Source organism: Salvelinus alpinus, chromosome 27 (genome assembly GCF_045679555.1).
Source record: "Salvelinus alpinus chromosome 27, SLU_Salpinus.1, whole genome shotgun sequence".
Lineage (NCBI taxonomy): Eukaryota > Metazoa > Chordata > Actinopteri > Salmoniformes > Salmonidae > Salvelinus > Salvelinus alpinus.
The window spans coordinates 8,929,750-8,942,438 of NC_092112.1; the positions used below are offsets into that span (position 1 = coordinate 8,929,750).

General features: G+C 40.9%; 1 protein-coding gene across 4 annotated transcripts in view; it reads left to right on the forward strand.

Moving 5' to 3' along the window:
- Positions 1 to 396: 396 nt before the first annotated feature.
- Positions 397 to 12,689, forward strand: part of LOC139555937 (low density lipoprotein receptor adapter protein 1-like) — a 116,820-nt gene continuing 104,527 nt past the window's right edge. For 3 of the 4 annotated variants that reach the window (XM_071369337.1, XM_071369338.1, XM_071369339.1), the window contains exon 1: positions 397 to 917. In XM_071369337.1, the coding sequence (XP_071225438.1) occupies positions 833 to 917 (85 nt within the window). In that variant the 5' untranslated portion in view covers positions 397 to 832. The remainder of the gene's footprint in view (positions 918 to 12,689) is intronic. The other variant, XM_071369335.1, reaches the window with a different exon arrangement.

Consider the following 12,689-nt stretch of genomic DNA (forward strand, 5'->3'; position numbering starts at 1 on the left):
AGTACATTATTTTCTTTATGAATGCAGTGAAGTAAAATAAGTAAAAACATGTAATAGTAAAGTACAGATACCCCCAAAAACTACTTAAGTAGTACTTTAAAGTATTTTTTACTTACGTACTTTACACCACTGCTGACCTAACAAGAGAAACTGCTGAAGCACAACTACAACCACTAATTTTGAAATTGTACCCTGTGTATTATACTATTCTATTCTATTCTAGCAGGAGTTTGAGACCTGGCTGATTTAATTTGATCCGATGGCCTTCAAAACGCGCCGTGCATTTACCCATGCCTGAGCTAGATGATGTACACGATGTATTTTGCGCATTGGTTTACCCCGCCCGCATAAGATAAGGGTAGGATCCCTCCAGAAATGGGTGTGGCACACATTTAATTCGTGACCGCCCCCTATGTTCCGCCGTTCAGCAGTAGCCTATCGAAAAGCAACGGGTTAAATGGTTTCTCTAGACCCCTTGTTTCAGACAACCGGAGTTGGTTGGAACTAGGAAACACGGACATTTCTGACACGCTAAATGTTTGTAGTTATACACGTGCTGCGTTCAACGATTCAGCAATTCTGAGTTATCTGAGTTTCCTAGTTCCGACTAGGATGTGAACGCCGCACAAATCCTATCCCCGGGCGGGTCATTCCGCGCATCACTCACTCGTAGTCGACTGTTGTAGTTCGTGTAGGCTAGCTACTAGTCTACTGTTTATGTTTCGGAGCCAAAGCAAGCGGAGGTTAAAGTAGGCTATCCACTTACCGCTGTCAGGGTTTATTTTACGCCTGCTACGTTAGGTTAGGCTACTGTCAGAGACACACCTAAAGCATGGATGCTCTGAAATCAGCTGGAAGAGCGATTATCAAGAGTCCCGGAGTTCCGCGGCACACATGGGGCACCTCCAAGCACGAAAGTAAGTGTAGTATTCATGTCTACAGAATGGAGTTATATCGTTGCGGAGAAATGGTAACACGACAGCACAATACACCGAGACTAGGGGCAGGAAAGCGCTGACAATATGCTATCTATTTAGCTGCTGTTCTATTCTCACCTCTCATGTTGGTATAGGAAGTAAAGAACAGTTCAATTATGAGGTGTGATGGAAAATAATAGGTTGCAGTGTGACTATACAGTCGTGAATTGCAATAGTGTAACGTTTTTATTCTACACGATCAATACAACACCTATTGCTTGTTATTTCTGCCCGAGTACACCAGGGAACTTGGCCACATTTCACATGTCCTAATGGTATTCTAATTACTTGGTTACCTAATTCCACCGTTCCCATAGTGAAAGCTCCATTGTGGGTCCATGTGTGATGAATCAGTTGTTACAGCTTGTCAACCGTAAGAGAGTATTCATACCCCTTGACTTATTTTCACATTTTGTTGTGTTACAACCCAAATTCAAAAATTGATTAAATATATGTTTTTTTTTCTCTCATCCATTTACACACAATACCCCATAATGACAAAGTGAAAACATGTTTTTAGACATTTTTGCTAATAAAAAATAAAAAAAGTAATACAGAAATATCAAATTTACATAACTATTCACACCCCTGAGTCAATACTTTTCTAGAAGCATCTTTGGCAGCGATTACAGGGGTGAGTGTTTCTGGGTAAGTCTCTAAGAGCTTTCCACACCTGGATTGTGCAACATTTGCCTATTATTCTGTTAAAAATTATTCTTTGCTCTGTCAAATTGGTTGTCGATCATTTCTAGACAACCATTTTCTGGTCTTGCCATAGATTTACAGTCAAAACTGTAACTCCGCGACTCAGGAACATTCACTGTGTTCTTGGTAAGCAACTCCAGTGTAGATTTGGCCTTGTGTTTTAGGTTATTGTCCTGCTGAAAGGTGAATTCATCTCCTAGTGTCTGATGGAAAGCAGACTGAACCAGGTTTTCCTCTTGGATTTTGCCTGTGCTCAGCTCCATTCCATTTATTTTTTATCTTGAAACCCCCCCAGTCCTTAATGATGACAAGCATACCCATAACATGATGCAGCCACCACTATGCTTGAAAATATGGAGAGTGTTACTCAGTAATGTGTTGTATTCAGGACAAAAACTGAATTGCTTTGCCATATTTTTTAGCAGTATTACTTTAGTGCCTTGTTGCAAACAGGATGCATGTTTTGGAATATTTTGATTTTGCACAGGCTTCCTTCTATTCAGTCTGTCAATTAGGTTGGTATTGTGGAGTAACTACTATGTTGTTGATCCATCCTCAGTTTTCTCCCATCACAGCCATTAAACTCTGTAACTGTTTTAAAGTCACCGTTGGCCTCATGGTGAAATCCCTGAGTAGTTTCCTTCCTCTCCGGCAACTGAGTTAGGAAGGACACATGTATCCATGTAGTGACTAGGTGTATTGATACACCATCCACATTGTAATTAATAACTTCACCATGCTAAAAGGGATATTCAATGTCTGCTTTTTATATTTTACCCATCTACCAATAGGTGCCCTTCTTTGCGAGTCATTGAAAAACCTCCTTAGTCTTTGTGTTTGAATCTGTGTTTGACATTCACTGCTTGACTGAGGGACCTTACAATTATCTGGATGTGTGGTGTACAGAGATGAGGTAGTCATTGAAAAATTATGTTCAACACTATTATTGCACACAGTGAGTCCATGCAACTTATTATGTGACTTGTTAAACACATTTTTACTCCTGAACTTATTTAGGCTTGTCATAACAAAGGGGTTGAATACTTATTGGCTGAAGACATTTCAGCTTGTCATTTTTTATTAATTTCTGAACATTTCAAAAAACATAATTCCACTTTGACATTATGTGGTGTGTGTAGGCCAGTGACACAAAATAATTTTAAATTCAGCCTGTTACACAACAAAATGTGGAAAAAGTTAAGAGAAATTCCTTCTGGAACATGTGAACTTTCATGTGCTTTTATAACAAATGTGTATTCCATCCGTAAATACGAATACCTTTTGTTAAATTACGAGCCAAGTTGGTTAAGCCACGGAAAAATACAGGAACCTTTCCACTAGCCATGATTGGCTGAGATAATGAGCGGGCTGGATATGCCGGTAGATGAGTTTGGATTGGTCCGGCATGTAGCATGCTTCTCTCTATAACATGAGTTGCTCAGTATGTGTTAATAGTTCTTTCTATCGCGCCGTTTTTTGAAAGATATGACGTTAGCCATCGAGAAATACAAACGTTTTGCTACTTTTCTCAACAACATAGAGCCTGCTAAATGCAGGGCGTCAATCGACAAATCAGTTGGAAAAAGTGATTGGCTACATTCTGCACACGCCACGGTCAGTGTGAACCGGAGTGACTTGACACAACGCTGGCCAAACAAGATGTAGCTACAAACAAAATGGTTCCAGTCTGCCTTGAAGCGTTCATCCATGTATATGGATAAGAGTCTAGCTACATTTTCAAATATTATAAGTTTCTAATTTTGTCAGAAAGTCATTTTCATTGCAAGTAAAAGTGTACTGTTAACTAGCTAGCGAACGTTAGCTTGCTGGTTCGCTAGCTAACGTTTTGTGTATGATCTGTGTAGTAATATTATTTGTATCTCAGAACGCCATTTGCATTGCTAGTTATAGCCTAATGTTAGCTATCTAGCTAACATTGAACCTAGTTGGTTAGCTTTAGCTACCTGCAGATTTATTCTACAGCATTTCGTGCATGGTGGCTAGCTATGACAATCTGGTTGTACTGTAGCTATGGGTTGGGATTATGGTTCATTGTTTAGCTAGCTAGCTACATGTCTAAACAAAAGACTCCACTTCGCCAGATGATTACATGACCCATCAAGTTAGCCAGATGTATCTGGGGCCAGGGACACATTCAGGATGTAACACAACAAAATGTGAAACAAGTCCAAGGGGTGTGAATACTTTCTGAAGGCACTGTGCAGTATTCACATCCTTGAGTCAGTACTTTGTAGAAGCACCTTTGGCGACGATTACAGCTTTTAAATTTTTTTATTTCACCTTTATTTAGCCAGGTAGGCCAGTTGAGAACAAGTTCTCATTTACAACTGCGACCTGGCCAAGATAAAGCAAAGCAGTGGAGCAAAAACAACAACACAGAGTTACACGTAAACAAACGTACAGTCAATAACACAAAAGAAAAGAAAAATAGAAAAATCTATGTACAGTGTGTGCAAATGTAGAAGAGTAGCGAGGTAGGCAATAAATAGGCCAAAGAGGTGAAAATAATTAAAATTTAGCATTAACACTGGAGTGATAGATGTGCAGATGATGATGTGCAAGTAGAGATACTGAGGTGCAAAAGAGCAAGAGGGTAAGTAATAATATGGGGATGAGGTAGTCGGGTGTGCTATTTACAGATTGGCTGTGTACATGTACAGTGATCGGTAAGCATCCGCTGTCTGAGCAGCTTAAAGTTAGTGAGGGAGATATAAGACTCCAGCTTTAGAGATTTTTGCAATTCGTTCCAGTCATTGGCAGCAGAGCTTTGAGTTGTCTTGGGTATGTCTGTATTAGCTTTGAGTCATCTTGGATATGTCTGTATCGGCTTTGAGTCATCTTACAGACAGTAGCTAACTACTGTCTTATGTCAGCTTTGTACATCTGGATTTGTGGATTTTCTCAAGCTCTGTTAAGTTAGATGGGGAGCGACAGTAAACATTTTCCATGGGATTCAAGTCTGGGCTTTGGCTGGAACACTCAAAGACAAAGTGTTGCTTTCGCTGTATGCTTGGGGTCATTGTCCCGTTGAAACGTAAATCTTCGCCCCCCCAGTCTAAGGTCGTTTGTACTCTGAAGCAGGTTCTCATCAAGGATTTGCCTGCATTTGGCTCCATTCATTGTTCCCTTGATCCGTACCAGTCTCCCGGTCCCTGCCACTGAAAAGCATCCCCATAGCATGATGCTGCCACCACTATGCTTTACGGTAGGGATGGTGTTAGGGTGGGTGATGAGCTGTGCCTGGTTTTCTCCAGACATAGCACTTTGCACTCAGGCCAAAGCGTTACATTTTTATTCTCATCAGACCAAGTTCCTGGGACTTCATGGTATAGTTTTTGCTCTGACCTCATGGCTTAGTTTTTGCTCTGTCAACTGTGGGACCTTATATAAACAGGTGTCTTTCTTTCTAAATCATGTCCAAACAATTGAATTGGCCACAGGTGGACTCTAATCAAGTTGTAGTGACATTTCAAAGATTATCAAAGGAAATTGGAGGTGCCTGAGCTCAATTTGGCGTGTCATAGCAAAGGGGTGTGAATACTTATGTAAAATAGAAATCTCAATAAATGTAGGATAAAAATAAACAGAATATAACAAATATTGTACAATCCAGGTGTGCAAAGCTCCTAGAGACATACCCAGAAAGACTGACAGCTGTAATCACTGCCAAATGGGATTCTAACATGTACTTATTGACTCAGGGGTGTGAATACTTATGTTAATGAGATATTTCTGTCTAAAAATTTTTTTATAGAATGTTGTCACTTTGTCATTATGGGCTATTGTGTGTAGATGGGTGAGAATTTTTTTTTAATCCATTTTGAATTCAGGCTGTAACACAACAAAATGTGGAATAAGTCAAGGGGTATGAATACTCTCTGAAGGTGCTGTATGTAAGGGTGGGTGGGTGAGTGAGTGGGAGTTGTGGGGGGGAAAAGGTATTGAGAAGCAGGTGTGAAGAATCAGTGAAAATAGTCTCTAATACAATCAGATAGGGCTGCGGTGGACGGTTGCTCTGGGGTTTTATTCTTCATTCTGATGGCGCTTTTTCCTCCCCGTTGGCCGTTCTTCTCCGGTCTGCTGACACAATCATGTCCTCAAACTCAGAGGAGCGCCAGGGTGAGGAGCTTACTCAAAATGCACAACGTTGGCCATCGTGGTTTCCACCGGGTCTGTCTTCACATCAGACATCATGTCTTCAGTTGCCCCTGGAAATCACTGCTCCTCTTCAGCAGAGAGATGTTTTCACCGACTGGCCAGTGCCTGTGAAATTACAGGAAAGGTATCACATGACCAGTTTATGCTTCAAAACCAACTTTATAAAAAGAGGTTATATTTGATTTAAAAAAATTCCATGACAGTACAGTAAGGTATTGTTGGCAGATTAGATGAATGCAGTTCAATGCATGATTAATATAATTCACCAATATATTTCTTGGTAGTCCAAAAAACATTGATATCAGGTTGTAAATCCCAGCTGGCCTGTTACATTGTTTGCTGCCTCCATTCGGGATGCACTGTTTCAATGACTCAATATTTTTGGACAAAAAAACGGACGAATGTAACTAAGGCTGGGAAATGTCAATACAATCAAACTAGCAAAGGGCAATGATCCCAAGTCAGTCATAACGTGGCTAATAGACTAGTGCACATGTGTCAAACTCAAGGCCTCTGAATAGGACACAGGAAGGAGTATAAATGGCCGTGTCTAGACTTGACAGTTCATGCAGATTTAGTATTCTGATCAGAGAGTTCTTATCATGGAATTATGAATGCGTCATGCATCTACACCTACATTTAAATGTCTACCGTGTCCACAGTGTGTCCGGATTCCCTTTTCCCCCACACTATATCCAAATGCCACTATGCATTCTACAAATGGTGGAATGGGCAAAATATGATAACGACGCAACAACGACTGATGGCAGTAGCTAACTACTGTACTGTAGCTAACTACTGTACTGTAGCTAACTAGCCATCTAACCTCTGTAGCTAACTACTGTACTGTAGCTAACTACTGTACTGTAGCTAACTACTGTACTGTAGCTAACTAACCATCTAACCTCTGTAGCTAACTACTGTACTGTAGCTAACTAGCCATCTAACCTCTGTAGCTAACTACTGTACTGTAGCTAACTACTTTACTGTAGCTAACTACTGTACTGTAGCTAACTAGCCATCTAACCTCTGTAGCTAACTACTGTACTGTAGCTAACTACTTTACTGTAGCTAACTACTGTACTGTAGCTAACTAGCCATCTAACCTCTGTAGCTAGCCAGCAAGCAACGCTAAAGGGATTGCAAATGGGTTAGTATAACTATTTATTTTTCTATATATATAAATATTAGCTTAGTTGGGTAGCATTTATGAGGCCAGCAAATACGTTCCTCACAAGCCAGAAACGTATTTCCTCCAATAGAAAGAGGAGTGGGAGGCCCCGGTGCACAACTGAGCAAGAGGACAAGTACATTAAAGTGTCTAGTTTGAGAAACAGACGCCTTACAAGTCGTCAACTGGCAGCTTCATTAAATAGTACCCACAAAACACCAGTCTCAACGTCAACAGTGAAGAGGCGACTCCGGGATTCTGGCCTTCTAGGCAGAGTTGCAAAGAAAAAGCCATATCTCAGACTGGCCAATAAAAAGAAAAAATTAAGATGGGCAAAAGAACACACACACTGGACTGAGCTGCCCGTTTTTCTGTAAAAACAAATATGTCTGGCCTGTGGAAAAATAAAATATATATGGCCCGTGCGTTGATTGAGTTTGACACCCCTGGGCTAGCGTATCTATTTATTGAGCAAGCTAAAAACACAGAGCCTACAGTTAGCTTGCTAGCTAGCTAGCTATCTGCTGGGAGGATGTCATGTCATTGGAGGAGTAGGTGAGTGACCAACTTTTTCCCTTCATCATTTTTCAGTGGCTACAGCTAGAGGCAAATGTCATTTGCTTAGCTAGCAAGAAATGTGAATCGGTTTGCTAGGCAACTAGCTATGCTGAACTTGAACGACTGTTATCCACAGTTAGCATATCTCTTAGTTGTCAATCAAATTTATTTGGTATCGATCAAATGGGCTGGCAGGCTCCCATTCCGTTGTCAAAACGTGGGTTGGGGGACAAACATGGATTGGCAGGCAAGCTGCAGAAGACGAGCAGGATACCATTCACCATCGTTTATCAGTGCAATTTTGATGGCCAACTAGCTGAAAAAGTTTGAGAGGGTTTATCTAATGTTCCCTCGTTTAGATTTTAGCTTATCTCGCTCTGGTTAGCATTAGTTGTTGACCTTGTTTTTGTTGATGTGCATAGGCAACTGAGGGAGAGAGAGCCTACCTTTTTAATGTTTGATCAATAGGACTGTAAAGTTCCCAAATGTAAGAGGACTCCTGTGGTATTTACATATTTGCAGAAATCCATTAATGTGGCTTTTTTTTGGCGAATGCGTTCGAATGATCTAACATCGTGATGTTGCTACTGCCTGTAAACACACTGTCACGTTCAACGTGAATGATGACAGGCCCGTGTGGCAAATGGCTTATTTTTTTCGCAGTTGCAAATGAGAACTTGTTCTCAACTAGCCTACCTGGTTAAATAAAGGTGAAATAAAAATAAAAAAAAATGTTTTTGCATATAGGCCTACTGTAGCTCTGATTGGCTATGGCAAATGGCTTATTTGCATATAGGCCTACTGTAGCTCTGATTGGCTATGGCAAATTTGCATATAGGCCTACTGTAGCTCTGATTGGCTATGGCGCACCGGTCTGTGTAGTCTCCGGTCCTGGACGAGACAGATGTTTTTATTCAGGTTTTATTCACTGCAGTATCTATTAATTGTCCAATCACACGGCCGTTTTCCCACTCTATATTGCTATAGAATTTTCACAAATGTCTTAGTTTAAGTCATTCCCAAACATTCTATGAATTCATGATAATGTGAAAATGACCATAAATGAAGTGCTCACTTGTAAAAAAATGTTTTTAAATAGTGTCATATTCTTCCTGGGGGTTTATATGAACAGATTTGAATAAGATTTCATGTTGCTTAAAACACTGTCAGTTCCACTTTAATCTCAGCTGATTTACCAGCAGATAGTAGACTGGTGTTGTGTGGACTGTTCTTCTTAAAACGACAAAGGAAAAAAAAAAACATGAAATGAAGTTTCTGCATGGTATTCTCACCACTATTTCACCTAACACATTTAACAATACTAAGATAACTAGATGACTTCATTTTGTCTAATTCAAAGTCATAAACAAAGTCAAATTTGTCCTCACTTTTCTTGCGGCTTATATTTGTCCTCCTCGCCAGTTAATATGTAGACCCCTTACTGCCCGGCTATGAAAGGGATACCTCAGGATTTTGGACATTGAGACCCTTTATCTACTTCACCAGAGTCAGATGAAATCATGGATACATTTTTCATGTCTTTGTGTGTCCAGTATGAAGGAAGTTAGAGGTAGTGTTAGGAGCCAATAACATCTACCTTTTGGTCTGTTTAGAGAATACTGCTGGTTGTACTGTACCCATACCTTGCCTAACAGATTGAGAAAAAGGCCAGCTTCCATGTCCCCACTTCAGCCAAGTGAAGAAAGCACCAAATCAGCACTTTCTGTTGCCATTTCTGGTGGCTGTCATCTGTCGAGGTCACAGTACTGGTCAGATCAGATAGATCTTATGACTGGCCCAGGCAGAGAGTACGGAGAGGACACAGCACGTGGTCAGAAGAGCAAGCTGTCACCTTGGATCGTGTCAGAGGAAATAGGAGTGAGGCGACCTCTAAATGCTTCAAAAGGTCAAACCTGACCTACGACCATAGGGGACAGATAGGACTCCTCCTCGTTACATAAAGGGACAAGGCTGCTCCTTGCTATGTACAGTAGACACAGCCTTCAGCTCAGCTCCAGAGGGAAGGTAAAACAGGAACAGCCTATAGCTCAGCTCCAGAGGGAAGGTAAAACAGGAACAGCCTATAGCTCAGCTCCAGAGGGAAGGTAAAACAGGAACAGCCTATAGCTCAGCTCCAGTGGGAAGGTAAAACAGGAACAGCCTATAGCTCAGCTCCAAAGGGAAGGTAAAACAGGAACAGCCTATAACTCAGCTCCAGAGGGAAGGTAAAACAGGAACAGCCTATAGCTCAGCTCCAGAGGGAAGGTAAAACAGGAACAGCCTATAGCTCAGCTCCAGAGGGAAGGTAAAACAGGAACAGCCTATAGCTCAGCTCCAGTGGGAAGGTAAAACAGGAACAGCCTATAGCTCAGCTCCAGAGGGAAGGTAAAACAGGAACAGCCTATAGCTCAGCTCCAGAGGGAAGGTAAAACAGGAACAGCCTATAGCTCAGCTCCAGAGGGAAGGTAAAACAGGAACAGCCTATAGCTCAGCTCCAGAGGGAAGGTAAAACAGGAACAGCCTATAACTCAGCTCCAGAGGGAAGGTAAAACAGGAACAGCCTATAACTCAGCTCCAGAGGGAAGGTAAAACAGGAACAGCCTATAGCTCAGCTCCAGAGGGAAGGTAAAACAGGAACAGCCTATAACTCAGCTCCAGAGGGAAGGTAAAACAGGAACAGCCTATAGCTCAGCTCCAGAGGGAAGATATAACTGGCATGTACAGTATATGTCTTTAGGCAAAGATAATGAACCCAGCAGATTGTCTTCTAAGAGAATGAACCCAGCAGATTGTCTTCTAAGAGAATGAACCCAGTAGATTGTCTTCTAAGAGAATGAACCCAGCAGATTGTCTTCTAAGAGAATGAACCCAGTAGATTGTCTTCTAAGAGAATGAACCCAGCAGATTGTCTTCTAAGAGAATGAACCCAGCAGATTGTCTTCTAAGAGAATGAACCCAGCAGATTGTCTTGTAAGAGAATGAACCCAGCAGATTGTCTTCTAAGATAATGAACCCAGCAGATTGTCTTCTAAGAGAATGAACCCAGCAGATTGTCTTCAAAGATAATGAACCCAGCAGATTGTCTTCAAAGATAATGAACCCAGCAGAGTGTCTTCATAGATAATGAACCCAGCAGATTGTCTTCTAAGATAATGAACCCAGCAGATTGTCTTCTAAGAGAATGAACCCAGCAGATTGTCTTCAAAGAGAATGAACCCAGCAGATTGTCTTCTAAGATAATGAACCCAGCAGATTGTCTTCTAAGATAATGAACCCAGCCGATTGTCTTCTAAGAGAACGAACCCAGCAGATTGTCTTCTAAGAGAACGAACCCAGCAGATTGTCTTCTAAGAGAACGAACCCAGCAGATTGTCTTCTAAGAGAATGAACCCAGCAGATTGTCTTCTAAGATAATGAACCCAGCAGATTGTCTTCAAAGAGAATGAACCCAGCAGATTGTCTTCTAAGATAATGAACCCAGCAGATTGTCTTCTAAGATAATGAACCCAGCAGATTGTCTTCTAAGATAATGAACCCAGCAGATTGTCTTCTAAGAGAACGAACCCAGCAGATTGTCTTCTAAGAGAATGAACCCATCAGATTGTCTTCTAAGATAATGAACCCAGCGGATTGTCTTCTAAGAGAATGAACCCAGCAGATTGTCTTCTAAGAGAATGAACCCAGCAGATTGTCTTCTAAGATAATGAACCCAGCAGATTGTCTTCATAGATAATGAACCCAGCAGATTGTCTTCATAGATAATGAACCCAGCAGATTGTCTTCTAAGAGAATGAACCCAGCAGATTGTCTTCAAAGATAATGAACCCAGCAGATTGTCTTCAAAGATAATGAACCCAGCAGATTGTCTTCTAAGAGAATGAACCCAGCAGATTGTCTTCAAAGATAATGAACCCAGCAGATTGTCTTCTAAGAGAATGAACACAGCAGATTGTCTTCAAAGATAATGAACCCAGCAGATTGTCTTCAAAGATAATGAACCCAGCAGATTGTCTTCAAAGATAATGAACCCAGCAGATTGTCTTCAAAGATAATCAACCCAGCAGATTGTCTTCTAAGATAATGAACCCAGCAGATTGTCTTCAAAGATAATGAACCCAGCAGATTGTCTTCTAAGATAATGAACCCAACAGATTGTCTTCTAAGAGAATGAACCCAGCAGATTGTCTTCTAAGATAATGAACCCAGCAGATTGTCTTCTAAGATAATGAACCCAGCAGATTGTCTTCTAAGAGAACGAACCCAGCAGATTGTCTTCTAAGAGAATGAACCCAGCAGATTGTCTTCAAAGATAATGAACCCAGCAGATTGTCTTCAAAGATAATGAACCCAGCAGATTGTCTTCAAAGATAATGAACCCAGCAGATTGTCTTCTAAGAGAATGAACCCAGCAGATTGTCTTCTAAGAGAATGAACCCAGCAGATTGTCTTCTAAGATAATGAACCCAGCAGATTGTCTTCAAAGATAATGAACCCAGCAGATTGTCTTCAAAGATAATGAACCCAGCAGATTGTCTTCTAAGATAATGAACCCAGCAGATTGTCTTCAAAGATAATGAACCCAGCAGATTGTCTTCTAAGATAATGAACCCAGCAGATTGTCTTCTAAGATAATGAACCCAGCAGATTGTCTTCTAAGAGAACGAACCCAGCAGATTGTCTTCTAAGAGAATGAACCCAGCAGATTGTCTTCTAAGATAATGAACCCAGCAGATTGTCTTCAAAGAGAATGAACCCAGCAGATTGTCTTCTAAGATAATGAACCCAGCAGATTGTCTTCTAAGATAATGAACCCAGCAGATTGTCTTCTAAGATAATGAACCCAGCAGATTGTCTTCTAAGAGAACGAACCCAGCAGATTGTCTTCTAAGATAATGAACCCATCAGATTGTCTTCTAAGATAATGAACCCAGCAGATTGTCTTCTAAGAGAATGAACCCAGCAGATTGTCTTCTAAGAGAATGAACCCAGCAGATTGTCTTCTAAGATAATGAACCCAGCAGATTGTCTTCATAGATAATGAACCCAGCAGATTGTCTTCATAGATAATGAACCCAGCAGATTGTCTTCAAAGATAATGA